At 39.1% G+C, this 16,187-nt stretch overlaps 1 protein-coding gene across 2 annotated transcripts in view; it reads right to left on the bottom strand.

Moving 5' to 3' along the window:
• The window catches only part of PLCL1 (phospholipase C like 1 (inactive)), a 359,533-nt gene extending 345,902 nt beyond the window's left edge, over positions 1 to 13,631 (bottom strand). For both annotated transcript variants that reach the window (XM_002749603.7, XM_035305230.3), the window contains exon 1: positions 12,888 to 13,631. In XM_002749603.7, the coding sequence (XP_002749649.3) occupies positions 12,888 to 13,127 (240 nt within the window). In that variant the 5' untranslated portion in view covers positions 13,128 to 13,631. The remainder of the gene's footprint in view (positions 1 to 12,887) is intronic.
• Positions 13,632 to 16,187: the final 2,556 nt, after the last annotated feature.

Below are 16,187 nucleotides of genomic sequence, written 5' to 3'. Positions count from 1 at the left end.
CTCTTCCCCCTACAATGAGATAAGTGGAAGGACTAGGCTTTCTTCAGGAACCATAACAACCACCCCCGCCTCCAAGTCTATTTTCTGCCTTCCAGTCATCCCCTTATTTAGCCTGAGGAAAAGGGTTTGGGCAAGAGAAATAGTGAAGGTAGTGAAGGCAGATTCTTAGTAAGGAAGGGAGGGTCATAGTTGCCTGAGTATGTGAATACTTAGAGCCTTTTATAAAGCAGTGGTGACTAATTCCAGCACTCACAACTACTTCCAGCCTAGAACACCGACTTCCATGATAATTTGTTTGTCAGAGATCGTTTCTCCTTATTGGTAAATCTATCATGCTGACGGTGCCACCATGAAGAATCTCCCTGGACTTTCTTAGGTCTGAGGTTAGCAAAATAGCCAAGTAGACAAAGCTTACTTTTAAGGCCAGTCATCACCAACAACAACCCAGAACAGTCCTCCCTTGATTCTTCTCAGGAATCTTTAGACTCAGAGAGATTTGTGTCCAACCATCACTGCTAAGTGTGTTAAGGTGTCAGGTGCCCATTACTTAAAAGGTTCTCCAAAGGAACCAAAGACCATCAAAATTTTTAAAATAAATAAATTCCAAAATGTACAACTTCTGGCAGAATGATTCAAGTGAAGACATTTGTCAAAGCATTTACTCAGCCCACGTATAAGCATGGTCCCATCTGACTCCATTCCCCTCTGGCACAGCTTGACCTTTCTCTTTCTCTTTGCTCCTTTCAGAAACCTCAACTACTGGTCAAACTTAGTGGCTAACATTTCTGAGTGTGACTTCTCACACCCTCTGCAGTTCTTACTTTGATGACAATGTTGCTGGATAAAGACCACATTCCCAGTTGTAGGAAAGAAAGTCGGGAATCAAAAGGTTACCTAAACTAGGCATGGGGGCACAGGCCTATAGTTCCAGCTACTCAGGAGTTTGAGGTGAAAGGATCCATTGAGCCCAGGAGTTCAAATCTATCATGGGAAACATAGCAAAACCCCCATCTCTACTAACAAAAATAAAGGTTACCTCCCACTGGGACTTCTGACTTCCAATATAGCTAGCCTAAGTACACACACACACACACACAACAGCAACGAAAGTTGTGTCATGACACAACACACAGAAACATCACATCATTTATCACAAAACTAGTTTGTTCCCACACTAAATAAACATGAGAAAGTATCAGGAAAAAAAGTGTTTTAGGTTTCAAATGCTTGGGAGAATGCTTTCTTTTTGGATGAAAAAAAATCACTTTAAGCGAATGTGACCAAATGCTTTATTGCATAAGTGCTGCAATACAAGAGAGAGTCAAAGACCTGTATCTTTCAATAATTTAACATAACTTCAGACGATAATTAAAACTGATATACAAAAGAGAGCTGACTGTACCTTTAACACGAAGCAGTCTACAAATTATGGAGACAAACTTCTGGGTACCATTTGGCCATGATACTATATCTCTGCACAGCAGAATGGGTTCATTACCTTTAACACAATAAAGCATCCATAAGGGCACTAATTTCATGACATAATCATATATTTGCATTTTCTACATACTGACTTTGGAATTTCTACCAAAAGAAATTAAGTGATCAGGCAGAATTTGAGTTTAATGATATTTAACAAACATTTAACATGTTCCTCCTACATATGAGTCACTGTATCTACCTCAAAGCTAACTGGGAAGAAATCTCAACCATATAGCATCATGTCTACTACCACTAAATGAAAGTTACAACTTCCTTGGACTGGAAACTTAAATACTCTTTATTGATCTATTGACAGACAAAACTATCAAAATATAAAATAATTCATAACCAGTTGCAATAATTAAGTAATTGTCCATCCTTAGCTGATATAATATATACCAAAATCAGACCACAAACTCTTGCTTCATGGTAAAGAAGATAACTTCAGTCAAAGAATAAAATATACAGGCATACCTCAGAGATATTGTAAATTTAGTTCTAGACCATCACAATCAAGCAAATATTGCAATAAAGCAAGCCACACAAATTTTTTTTGTTTCTTATGCATATAAAAGTTATGTTTACCCTATATAGTAGTATATTAAATGTGCAATAGCATTGCATCTAAAAGCACAATGTATATAACCTTAATTTTAAAATACCTTATTACTAAAAATGCTAATGATCATTAGCCATAATCATAATGATTATGAGCCTTCAGCCAGTCATAATCTTTTTGCTGGTGGAGAGCCTTGCCTCCATTTTGAACACTGCTGACTGGTCAGCGTGGTGGTTGCTGAAGCTTCGGGTGGCTGTGGCGATTTCTTACAATAAGATAAAGGTAAAGTTTGCCACATTCATTAACTCTTCCTTTCATGAAAAACTTATCTGTAGCATACAATGCTGTTTGACAGCATTTTACTCACAATTAAAACTCTTTTAAAATAGGTCCACTCTCTTGAAGAATAGGAGTCCACTTGCTGCTGCTGCTTTAACAAATAGGTTTATGTAATAATCTAAATCCTTCATTGTCATTTCACTGCTCATAACAACTTCACAAGGAGCAAAATCCATCTCAGGAAACCAATTTCTTTGCTCATCCATAAGAAGCAACTCCTCATCCATTCAGTTTTTATCAAGAAATGGAAGCAATTCAGCCACAGCTTCAGGCTCCACTTCTAATTCTAGTTCTCTTGCTATTTCCACCCCATCTACAGTGACTTCCTCCACCAAAGTCCTGAACCCCTCAAAGTCATCCAGGAAGGTTGGAATCAACTTCTTCCAAATTCCTGCTAATGTTGATATTTTGACCTCCTTTCATGAATCACAAATGTTCTTAATGGTACCTAGAGTGGTGAATCCTTTCCAGGTTTCAATTTACATTGCCTAGATCTACCAGATGAATCACTATCAATGGTAACTATAGGCTTGTGAAGTGTATTTCTTAATAATAAGACTTGTTGATCCATAGGCTGCAGAATGGATGTTATGTTAACAGGATGATAACATTAATCTCCTATACATTTCCATCAGAGCTCTCAGGTGATCAGGTGCATTGTAAACAAGCAGTAATAATCTGAAGGAATGCTTTTTGTGAGCAGTAGGTTTCAACAGTGGGCTTAAAATATTCAATATACCATGCTATAAACATATGTGCTGTCATCGAGGTTAGTCGTTCCATTCCTAGAGCACAGAGTAGATTTAACATAATTCGTAAAGACCCTAGGATTCTCAGAATGGTAATTAAACATTGGCTTCCACTTAAAGTTACCAGCTGCATTAACCCCAGACAAGACAGTTAGTCTGTCCTTTGAAAATTTGAAGTCAGGCATTGATTTCACTACTCTAGGTATAAAAGTTCTAGATGACATCTTCTTCTAATTTGAGGCTTTTGAGTGCAGCCACCTTCAACAATAATCACTGCTGGATTTTCTGGTGAACTTGCTGTAGCCTCTACATCAGCATTTGCTGCTTTACCTTGCAATTTTACATTATAGAGACAACTTCCTTCCTTAAACCTCACGAATCAATCTCTGCTAGCTTCCAACATATCTTCCACAGCTTCCTCACCTCTAACAGCCTTCATAGAATTGAAGAGAGCTAGGATCTCACCGTGGATTAGACTTTGGCTTAAGGAAATGTTATGGCTGATTTGATCTTCCATCCAGACCACTAAAACTTTCTCTATATCAGCAAGAAGGCTGTTTTGCTTTCTTATCATTCATCTGCTCACTGGAATAACCCTTTTAATTTCCTTCAAGCACTTTTCCCTTACTTATTCACAATTTGGCTAACTGACAAAAAAGGCCTCGCTTAAAGCCTATCTTAGCTTTAGACATACCTTCCTTACTAAGCTCAATCATTTCTAGCTTCAGATTTAAAGTGACAGACATGAAACTTTTCCTTTCACTTGAATATTTAGAGGCCATTATAGAGTTATTAACTGAACTAATTTCAATATTGTTGTGTCTCAAACAGTAGGAGGCCCAAGGAGAGGGAAAGACACTGAGAATGGCCAGTCATTGGAGCAGTCAGAACACACACTTATCAATTAAGTTTACAGTCTTATATGGAGATAGTTTGTGGCACTCAAAAACAATCACAATAGTAACATCAAAGATCACGAATCACAGATCACTATAATAGATATAATAACAATGAAAAAATTAAAAATCTTGTGAGAATTACCAAAATGTGACACAGAGACACAAAGTGAGCACAAGCTGCCGAAGTGAGACACGAAACGGCACCAGTAGACTTGCTCAACACAGGGTTGCCGCAAACCTTCTATTTGTTTTTTTTAAATGCAATATCTGCAAAGTACAAAAAAGCAAAGTGTGATAATATGAGGTATCCTTGTACTACTAGGAGCCTCACTCCTGTCAATGGAAAATGGAATGCAATATTAATGTAAAGTCATGGGTAATATATGTGAAAGGCTACGAAACTGAGAAAAAAATGTATACTGAAGTAATCCTTGAGTTTCCCAAAACTGTTTTAAAAATTGTTTCTTTTTGTTTTGCCAGCTGAAACTTAGTGTTTAAGATAACAATAAAAAATCTGCTTTTTCATCCATAACAGCTAAGCTTTAAATCAATACTGTCTTAGAGAATGAGAATATATAGCATAAAGATTAAAAGCAACCTCTGGAGCTAGATAATTTGGACCCACTTCTTGGCTCTGTTATTTATTAGCTATGTGACCTTAGGCAAGTCACTTAACATCCCTCCATCTGCAAAAATTGAGATAATAATAATACTCATATCATATGATTATTGTGAGAATTAAATTATTTGATACACATGAATACTCAAAGCAATGCCAGATTCATCATACAAACCATATCGGTATTTGCTACTACTATAAAGAAAATTGATTAATAGGAAAACAAGTTCATAATGTTACTAGGTGTTTTACATATTAGGTTAAACATAAAAGTAAAGCTACTTACTATTAATAATATTTCTAAATATATAATATTTAATTATGGTATGAAATCAATAATTCCAAAATATTTCAAAGCTGGAGTTCATTAAATGCTGAAGATGACTTTGCATCTTTTATATGTGCCTCTAGGGGAAGCACAAGGCTCCATTCCCTCACCTCCATCCCTATCTCCACTTCCAAAAATTAGTCATCACCAATGATTAAGAAACTGCAAGTTTAAGGACATTGACGAGCTGTTATATATGGGGATGAAGCTTTCAAAGGAGAGAGAGGTCAGAGTGCATATAGCGTCATCTGCTCTCTCTCCTCCGCAACCCAACAATCAGGGCTGACCTGTAGGAGAGCAGGGCCATCACTCTACTGACACCATTGCCCTGTTTCTGAGCCAGACTTTAACCTAGCCTAAGCCAAGGGAGGTTTAGAGGGGAAACACATTCTCCAGCTGCTGAACATGTCCCTGATTCCTTATTATCTGGCCCTAGTGTGTCCCTGATTAGACCACCCTCATCATCAGCTGTCGGATATGGGCATAGGGTGTGGGCTTTAAGTATACAGGCTATTTGGCTTGCTTTGGTTTAAAGTCATTTGGGCCTTAGGGAAAAGTGCGTACAACATAGCCAGGTCTAGCTTTCTAGAGTTCTATATTGTATTTTTGGTCCCAGCTAACACTAAAGTGTTCTTTGGTCTCTTTTTGCCTTATTTGCACATCCATCTCCCTCACATCAGAGAATGTCTCACAGAGAAGGTGTTCTGAATTTGGGTATCTCTGTTTTCTAAATACCCAGTAGCATCACTATCTATTTCTGTGATTTTTACCATGCAAATAAGACAAGTTTATCTACTTGTACATATTGCCTGGGCTTAGTCTGTGTTCAGTACATACTTGGCATCTTTTAAAGGGCTTTTGAAAGACGTGCATGCAGCCAACAAATATATTTTAAAATGCTCACCTTTACTAAGCATTAGAAAAATATAAATCAAAATCACAATGAGATACCATCTCACACCAGAATGGCTATTACTAAGAAGTCAGAAAACAACAAATGTTGGTGAGGTTGTGGAGAAAATGGAACACTTATATATTGCTGGTGGTAATGTAAATTAGTTCAGTCACTGTGAAAAGCAGTGTGGAGATTCGTCAAAGAGACTAAAACAGAACTACCATTTGACTCAGCAATCCCATTACTTGGTTATGTATCCAAAAGAAAACACAACATTCTACCAAAAAGACACATGCACTTGTATGTTCATCACAGCACTCTTCACCATAGCAAAAACATGGAATCAACTTAGGTGCCCACAAATGGTGGACTGGACAAAGAAAATGTGGAATATGTACACCATGAAATACTACACAGCCATAAGAAGAAACAAAATTATGTCCTTTACAGCAACATGGATGCAGCTGGAGGCCATTGTCTTAAGTGAACTAATGTAGGAACAGAAAACCAAATACCACATGTTCTCACTTATAAGTGGTAGCTAAACACTGAATACATATGAACACAAAGAAAAGAACAATAGACACTGGGAACTACTTGAGGGAGAAGGTTGGGGTAGGAGACTTGGGTTGAAAAACTAACTATTGGGTACTATCCTCACTAGCCAAGTGAAAGAATCATTTATACCAAACCTCAGCAACATGCAATTTACCCATGTAACAAACTTACACATGTATACTCCCTGAAACTAAAATAAAAGTCAAAAAAAAAGAAGTGAAAATTTTAAAAATTAAAGGCTCTTGAAAAAGGTCAGCATAAGAATTAATAAAGCAGATATTATCTTTCAAAGGTTATTTTAAAATTCTTTTGAATATGAAGATGTATGGTTAAGAATAAACAATATTCTTGACTATAATAGCTATACACTTTCATAAATTCAGAAATACAAATTAAGAAATATTTGGAAACTATACACACTAAAGTAATTCATTGTGTTGTCTTGACAGATTGTATTATTTTCAAAATTAACTTGCTTTCTTTCTGGAGTGATAATGATTATATAAATAATGCTTCTTTTCTACTCACTGTGTACAATCCTACTTTTCTCAAAGTAATGCTAGATTGATTATTAATAAAATGAGTTTAAATGGCACTGTTTAAAGTAAACTAGATTATATATCTCTCTTACATTCACAAAAGATGTTACAGATAAAACTACAAATGAAATCCAATTTTAAATCCAAGGGGCTATTCCAGTAGTTTGTCATACTATGATTTTGTTGCCATCAAAAGTTAGCTGAAATACACAATACACATGCCAATAAGTAAAAACTGAATGTTGTTGTTAGAGAAGTTGGCCATTTGGCCCTAATAGTTATTGTCAGGTTAGTATAATTATTAGTTACAATAAACTCTGTCTATTGTTTCCTATTGCAGAAACTGGAATACAGAGATGAACTAGGATGCAGAGGTAAATAAGAGTTAATGAACTACAAATAGACATTTTTTACATTATTAAAACACTTTTCAAAATACAAGATTTTGCAAAACTGACAGGTTTCACTATAATAAAGTTTACTGATTTATTACCTTAGATTTCGATTAAAGTCCAATACAGTGAATGTCTCCCCACTTCTTATAACCAATGGCTCATTTACTGGTTCTGAGATCCTGCCTTTTAGCTCTACCTAGGCATCTAAAGTTGGAGAGTTTTTTTGTGTGTTTTTTTTAATATACGATGTTAAGCACATCTCGGTTTGGACATTGCTTCTGAACGTGGAGTTATTTTCAATATTCACAGTTATTAAAGCTAAACAGAATTGAGTGAGGGTGCAGAGAAGACTGTCGCAATTCCTTCACTGAGTTACTGCCTGGGCCACTGCCTGATTAGTTTGCTCTGGCATTGCCTAGAAGCAATTAATGAATTGCTTGTTCAGTAGAACCAAGGTAAAGTTGGCTGTCTCCTGATATCTTTTCATAATGCCCTGCTGTGCCTGAGGTGTTATTTGGCAATAAATGTTCAATTGACATTTTACTGTACAAAATTTAATTACCTGTTTTCCCCATTGTAAAAAGGGAAAGGTTGGGAAAACACTATTCAGTCTCAATCACAAAGCGTGTTTAACCCCTCAATGGCTATGTTATTAACTTCCACTTTTTCGCTTTGATATATTTTCCAAAAGGGAAAACAAATTTTGTAAATTCTAATAGCAGTAGCAAACACTAATCAACAGATACTTCTAAAATCTTTCATCGAAGTATGACAATGCTCTTTACATAAAGTTTATTCCTTATTTTCTTGAGAGGTGCTATAAGAAATCACATCAGAAAGGCACTGCAATTAGAAGCAACCACTTCTAAGGTGATATGTGGCCATGCTACTACAGCAATGTGAGAGAACATAAATATGCTAACTGAAGTTGCCGGGATCATAAACCAGATCTACCTAAGAGGTTCATGCCATTCATGAAGCTGAATCACATCTCAGGAGGAGAATTGAAGCCACCAGGGCACACTCTCAGTGACCCTTACAGTAAAGTAAAGACTAGTGAGCTCCTCTGTACAATCTGGTTATTTTTCCAAAATCCATCCACAAGTCAGTTATTTGGAACTTTTAACACATATTTGTAGAGAATAAAATCTATAAATGCTGTAATTCCCAGGTCAATCTATAAACGCCTATGTAATCCATAGGGTGCCTAAAATTTTTAACTGATTTTTAATCATGTTTAATTTCCTTTGTAGCAATCTCTATTTTTAAAAACAAACACTTTCAGATCTCCAAATGAAGATTCCTCATTTTCGTACTCCCCTAGAATAATATATATTCCTATGACTCAGGTGTTTTTTCCATCTGTGTATCAGCCTAAAAGAGAATACAATGCTTCACAGACTCCACTGTCTGCAGGGCATGGGCAAAGTGGGCTTGGGGTAAAACAACAGGTGTCACCTCCATGTATTGACACCAAGCAGAACACCTGCCAGATTGCTCTACCTTTTCAAGTACAGCACACGCCTAACAAAATAGCCAAAGACAGAAAAAATTGTAATCCCTTTCTAGAATCATCAAGCTCCAAACCTTCTGAACTGGGGGAAAGAGGGCTGAGAAAAGATAATTTACCCACAAACCATGGGACCTAAAATGCATACTCTTCTGTCACTGTCTTACACGTTCAGGCTGTTTCTAACCTAGAAAGTATTCATGGATTGTGGACTTCTTGCATCTGAGAACCAGCCCAAGAGCACAAATTCTGAAATTAAGCAGACATGGCTTTCAATCATCACTCCATATTTTAACAGTAGCTCTCTGTACCTCCCGTCCCTACTTTAGAGAGTTTCCTATGAAGTTTAAGTGATAGAAATTTACAAAAGCTCCTAGTTTAGTATCTGACTCATAGTAGTAGTCACTTAATATGAACTGCATTCCTGTTGCCCCTCGAGGAAAGCCATAATCTTGATAGGGGTCATCTGGTACCCAAGAGGCATATTTGAGGCTGCAGCTCAGAAATCCACCATACCAGCCCACAATGAATATGATGGAGTGGGACTTGCCATGATATAAAATAATGAGACATGAATAACACCCAAGTAGCTGCTCCAGTGCAGGTCGCAGCACTCATTCCCAACTCCCATCTTCATCCCCCACACCCATGTTCATGAGATCCAAGTGACAATTTCTATTCTTCCTTGAAATTTTCCTAGAAAATTTGTTCTTAAGTAGAACAAAAGGAAGTCGAAAATAGTAGAACTCGTCAATATGTTAAATGCAATGGAAGAAAAATCAACTGCTATTTTAAAATATATTTATAGTTCAGTTCCCACCGTCTAATATAGTAAATACGCTATGCTACTTCCTATTTCCAGAAGATTACAGAGTTATAGAGATATAAGCTATACTCTAAAATGTTAAATATTTTAAATATATAAGTTTGATATCAGGTACCAGATAGATAAATGGTCTTATTTCTTAATTAGAAATATAGTCAAATGCAGAATAGTAAACAACTGCTAGACATTATCAGTACTGCAGAATCTAACTTGTCATTTTAAACTACAAGTCATCAAGAATAAATTAAAATGAATTCTATTGCATTATTGTGGTATATAACAATGCACTTACCAAAAAAACACACAGCATTTATCAACGTCAATGCTGTTGAAACGATCACACCATAAACATAAGAAAAAGTAGACAGATTAAAGAAAACTTAGTTTAACTCTCACATTAAATGTTTTTAAGCCTAGGATTGGTTATATGAGGGGAAAGAAATACAATGACAGTAGAAAGAATTTCTGAAGATGAATACAGATAAATGTTGTCATTGTTTTCATCAGCTCAGAAGGAAATTGTTTTCTCAACTAAACACATGTTTTCACAAATTAGGGAGGACGAATTTACTGAAAACATTCTTTTTATTAATATACAAGACAGTCTGTTTTCTGCCAGGAGAGCACTAGTCTGAAACAATACCCTAAATTGAGCTGAAAAGAATTTAATATTTGATGATTCCCAATCTTTCAGTGGCTCAGCATTATGATCATGAATATCAATTATTACTGCACTATAGCAATTTGGAACAGCATTTAATATTTCGATTAATATAAAATGTACTAAAACCTTTCTTTTTTGTGTATATTTCAATGGCAGATTTAAAAAAAATCTTGGCAAAACTGTGGAAAATGCATTTTCTCTCAATATAGAACATGTGCTATGTACTTCTTATGTGATCTAGACTTTTTTTAGAAACTCATTTTACTATGCTAAAGGGAGCAAACCACAGGGCAGCTGATTCAAGAGTGTCAACAGAATGGTTCTTGATCTCAGAGAAGGAGTGGAACAGAGCCTACCACCTGCCTTTTTACCCCTAGAAGGGAGTTAAGGCCTCTGGGAACAGATCCCAATGAATGCTGCCCACCAAAGACCTACTAGATTAGCCTTGAAGATTTGTTTCTTCAACACAATGACCTTAGATTACCCTCTAGGCTTCAAAAATGTTTAAAGCTATGAGGTCTGTAAAGCTCTAGCCAAATTTTTTTGTATAAATCAGGAGCTGCTATAGTTCATCATAGATATGTATAGCTATACATTCTTACATATGCATGGACTATTTTGAAACATACATAAGAAAGTGTTAACATCTATGCGGGTGGAGTAGGTAAGTTGGAATGAGGAGTGCCTGAGGGTCTTCCCTTCACACTCCTTTGCAACATTTGATTTTTTAAAGTATAGGTATGTGCTGCTTTTTCAATAAAAGCCTAACAGAATAACTCATTTTATTTTCGAAAATCTTTCATTTTATAAAGGCCATTTACCAAATGTTAATTGCACTTGATACTAAAAAGGGGGAAAATCAAGTTAATACTCTGCTGTCTCCCTCCTTTTTTGTCACAAAAAGAAACTTTAAAACAAAAGAGGCACCATTACTCAGCAATGACCCTTCTGAGAATATAAACCAGCATAGTACAATTCAAAAGTGGCAAACTCAGTTGCAAGAATTTGCATATTCCTTATACTCCATTATTTTTATTTTTACATTATAGAGCCCTTTGCTCTTTACTATCATATATTTTAAAGTATCTTGCAGTGCCTGTTTTACACACACAGGACAACATGTAGCATCAATATCGTAGAATCTAAAATGTATGTGTTTCCTAATTGTGATGTTTTTTAAATTTCAAAACAGCATGCTTTCTGATCCGTGGGTTAAAAGCAAAATGGTAATTTCCCTTTGTCCAAATTTACACCCAAAATAGAACACTCCTTTTCACACAATCAAAAAGCTACAAGGTAACAGAAACTACTACAAGTCATTTGTAATTAACACCCACTCTTCTATTAATATAGAAACTTCTTCACTGATTTTAAACTTCCATGTGTCACTGTTGGGAAAAAGACTATACTGGAGCCACATTCTGTGGTCAGTCTTAAGTAGACTGGTACTGGGAGCTTGGAACATGTATGATGTACTAGTCACGCAGCTTAACCCTGAACAGAGTTTTTGAATGTATTAGTGCACCCAATAAATTCAATAGTAAATAAAAGTCCATCTTTCATTGTCATTGAGGTGTGTGTGTGTATGCACACACATATATATACTTATATGTATATATATATAGTTTTATACTGCCTGCTCCACAAAAATCAATTTTAATCTGGCATGCATATGATTAATTACTCACATACATTAACACTGAAGCCCTTTATCAGAGCCTGTTCAGGATTCTTACCCAAATAACCTTATCCCAAAGTCATGCTCCTGAAAGAAGAAATCTCAAACAGAAGAAAATAGCCCCAAGTGAAAGGAAGATGGAAATAGAAAGGGGAGGATAGAGGTTTACAAATGCCTTGCCAAATGGATGGAGAGAAATTTTGCGAGGTGATTAGCGGTTCAGGAAGCGTTTTCTCTGGATGTGGTGGTAACCACAAGGACCAGGGATAATGCTTGGGGGATTGATTGCTTTCCGGTTGTGCTTTCTGCAGCTCAAAAACTCTGTGCTCTTCCATTGCTCTTTACTGTGATGCAGGGTCCACTCAAAACTCTGCCCGCCTACTGGGAAAGTTCACACGTCTTGGGATTTCGGGATCATTTAAGTCTAGAGGGAATTTTTTCTTTCACTTGAGAGTAAGCTGTGCTTTTTCTTCATTGTACGGGAAAAGCTAACCCTTCGCTGGAAAGCAATGCACAACCATCTGCATTTATCGTGAGTTAGCCCTTCCTCCTTCCAACAACGGTTTAGTGCAGCTTGCAGAGAAAATGAGGGAAAGCATACATCAGAAGGCAAAGACGCAGAGCGGAACTTTTCCTCTGCTGTCAGGGAGAAAAAAGTCACTTGTGCGTCTCACCGCTGAGAACTGAGTCTGGGAACCGCCGGATGAGGAAGGAAGGTTTGGCGTTGAAGGAGGTGGGAGAAAACAATGCCTCGCCTGGCTGTCTCCGGACACCGCACATCCTGCACGGGTCCCCGGCCCACCCATCACCCACAGCCACACTCCCCGAACAGCGCGGCTTCGCTTACCTTAATGATGCTGCTGCGCCGGGGGGTCGCTCGTGCAGCCTCCAGGAGGCCCGCCTCGCTGTCGGCTGGGGTCCCCGCGGCGCCCGGCAGTACGATCCCGCTACGACGGTCCCTCATCCGGCCCCCAGAGGCCTCCGCCACGCAGTCCCCGGCGGCATCCGGGCCCACTCTGGGGTCGTCTTCACCCCCCGCCGCGTCTGGCGGCGCCGGACCCTCCCTGCCGGCCGCGCCCTGGGCCATTGCCCGGCGCGTTTCGGGCTCCCCAGGGGGAGGCGGAACGCCCGGCAGTAGAGTTAAGCCGCTAGGCACCGGTGCGCTCCTGCACCGGGAGGCGGCCCCGCCAGACTTTGTTTCACCGCCCAGCGGCGGTGGCCGTGACGGCGGCGGCGGCGGCGGCGGCAACTTTCTGGAAAGGAGACATCGCTCGGGCAGAGATGTCCTCTGGCTTTGGGCCCGGTGGCTAGCAGTCCGGTGGGGTACGGTGGCGGGAGTAGGGAGGCGCTGTGAGCTGGAGGCAGGAGAGGCGAAAAAGAGAGGGAGGCATCCGAAATGTGATGCAAACGTCGGCTCTGCGCCAGACAAAAGGCACCGGGCGCCCAGCCAGGCGGCCTCCGGAGCCCGGACGCGCGCGACCCGAGAGGGGCCAGAGCCGGGTGACTGCGGCCGGGCGCACCCGCCACCTGCCCACGGATTGCAGCGCGGCGGTCCCAGGAAGTGCGGCGGCGGCGGCCTCCACTCCGCTCTGTTGTGACAGGGAGGGAGACTTGTTTTGACAGCCCGTGGGGATTGGCAGGAGTCTGGGCCTCTTAGGAGCCTCGCCTCGCCTAGGGGGCTCGGCCGGACCAATCCTCACTGCGGAGGGGTGTGCCCGAGCGCGAAGAATGGAATGTGTTCTACAACTGGGAGCCGGCCCAGCGGGGTTCGTGTACTCAAGCCAGAGTGTACGTGAGCGAGCGTGTGCGAACCCGGAGGCGCTCCGTGTATATTTTGGAAAGTTTAGATTTGCGAAACGAGCCTGAGACCCAACAAATCCAGCCTGGGGGCAGAGAGTCGGGGGAAAGAAACCTTCTTCTGCCAAACAAAGCAATTTGGAGGAAAGAGGGCATTGAGTATGAATGCCAAAGGTGACGAATTGAAGCTTCGCATGGTCAAAGGTTAATTGCAGGGTCTCGGGCCAATTCTTAGAAGTCAAGTCCATGCAGAGATAGGCTAGGGTTACTGGGATCTTGAAGTTCCGTAATTTGCTTCAGGTTCCAGGTAGGATTCTAAGGATACTCACATCTGCAATGTGAGTAAATATAACAAGAAAGGGGAGTCAGATGAAAGAGATGAGAGCGAAAGGAAACTAAACCAACTAAATCCCTCGAAGACTAACTCTTAACAAACCAAAGATACAATGAAGTCAGATAAATGCAGGTGGGGAGTTTAGTCCCAATCCTAAAACATTCCTATTTGACAATGGTTCAGCCTCCCTTCTCTATATAATCCTATATTAAAACATGTTTTGCTGATTTCCAGTAAGCTGGTGACCAAGAAGGGAGAGATCTTTGGATGATGCATTCACTGAAATTATCCATAGAATGCTCAGATGCAATCCGTGGCTCTAAGGTTCCCTGGTAAGACAAAAGATGTGGCATTTTAGTTTTAAATTTCTTTGATATTAGAATCTATATTAAACTTCACTTATAACATTACATTGTATCTTAATTATTAATAATTTAATAATTTGAGATTTTACTTGTTCCTTAGTCTGGCCAAGAGCATGAGAAATTATTCAGCATTTTAGACCAAGAATTTTGCTTGAGTCGCATAATTTTAAAGATGTATGAGGATTTACCAACTAGGACATCTTTTTGTTTTACAGATATGACAAAGGCCCAGGGAGCCTTGTCTACCAGTTAGTGCAGGAGCCGAAATTAGAATCTGCCACCCAACTCCTCTGGTAATCAAGCTTCACTTCTTTATCTTTCTCCTCTGGGCTACAACCAGCCAGAACTGAAAGGAGCACTCGGGGGGTTTCAGATTTGACATTTATCAACTACTAGGGAAGACTGAGAAGGCTTGACTTTACCTTTTCTTTAAACATAAATACAGCCTAGTAATGAATATACTATAAAGAGTAGCAGTGACCTCTGGTTTTAAAACCAACACCACCCTCTAGTGAGATTTTGAGAACTGCATCCCTAACAGCAAAGGCTTCTTTTTCCCCCTGATCTTTAAAAGACAGGAGGGGTAATCCAATAAAAGTATCCTTTTCAACCGGTATGCCTTTATAACGCACAAACTAGAGGAAGAAAATAAAAGTGTATACACAGACTTAAAACAACCATACATGTCTTCCGTCTCCTTCAGTTCAAGGAATTCCCATCTGTGCTATATAGGAAATATTTTTCGTTGCTATCCTCACAAACATATCTTATTTTAGGCTATCATTTTTTCCTTTGATATTCAACTATCGTTACATCTGACTTCTGTCATTTACAGTGTCAGTGCTTCATTTTTCTTTGTTACTCTAATAAAATTTCCATTCTTGGGTTGTCCTCTGAGAAATGTAAAACTGCCTTTGTCTCATTTGTTATCTTGTTATAGGATATTAATATCATTTGTAAAGATTCTTCATCCTACATATTTGTATACCATTATGATAATAATGTATTTTTACAAATATTAAAATTAGCATCACTTTATTAACAAACATTCAGGTCAGTGATCTTAAAGAAAAACATAGGCCAGAAAGTACAGCATATAATTTGCAAAATGTTTTATCTTTCAACTAGACAATGTCCAGTTGGACTCTTTTCTCTTCCTTGGCATCCTTCCCTCTTACCCTCATGTGAAAGCATGCGCGCACACACACACACACCTCTGATTTGTTTGCTCTGAGCCTCTGTCAATAATTACTCTGCTTTGGTAAATTAGTTGGACGCTGATCTAACAAGTCTTTTATATTGTTGTCTTCAGGCAAAAGCATCAGGCTTTTCCTAATAATCACGTTTGCAATTTAAAAAGAAACCCTCCTGTGTATTTGTGCCTATCCAGGAGTAGAGTCTGCTTTGTGGACCCACTTCAAAAACTGAGAGAAGAAACTAGCCAGATTCAATTAAGTCAGCAGCCATGGGCACATTTCTACCGCTGCATTAACAGTCCCTCTTTCCGAGAGGACTCAAGATGGCGCTGTGAGAACAACCCAGGATTGAAGCTCTTGCTGGATCCACGGAGAGGGTGAGTCGGGACGCATTTCCAGACGGATCTTAGTTGCCCACAGAACGGGGAAATTCCCAGGTATAAAAGAGACGCGGG

The sequence above is a fragment of the Callithrix jacchus genome, chromosome 6, assembly GCF_049354715.1.
Source record: "Callithrix jacchus isolate 240 chromosome 6, calJac240_pri, whole genome shotgun sequence".
Lineage (NCBI taxonomy): Eukaryota > Metazoa > Chordata > Mammalia > Primates > Cebidae > Callithrix > Callithrix jacchus.
This window is presented reverse-complemented; position numbering and strand designations above follow the sequence as displayed.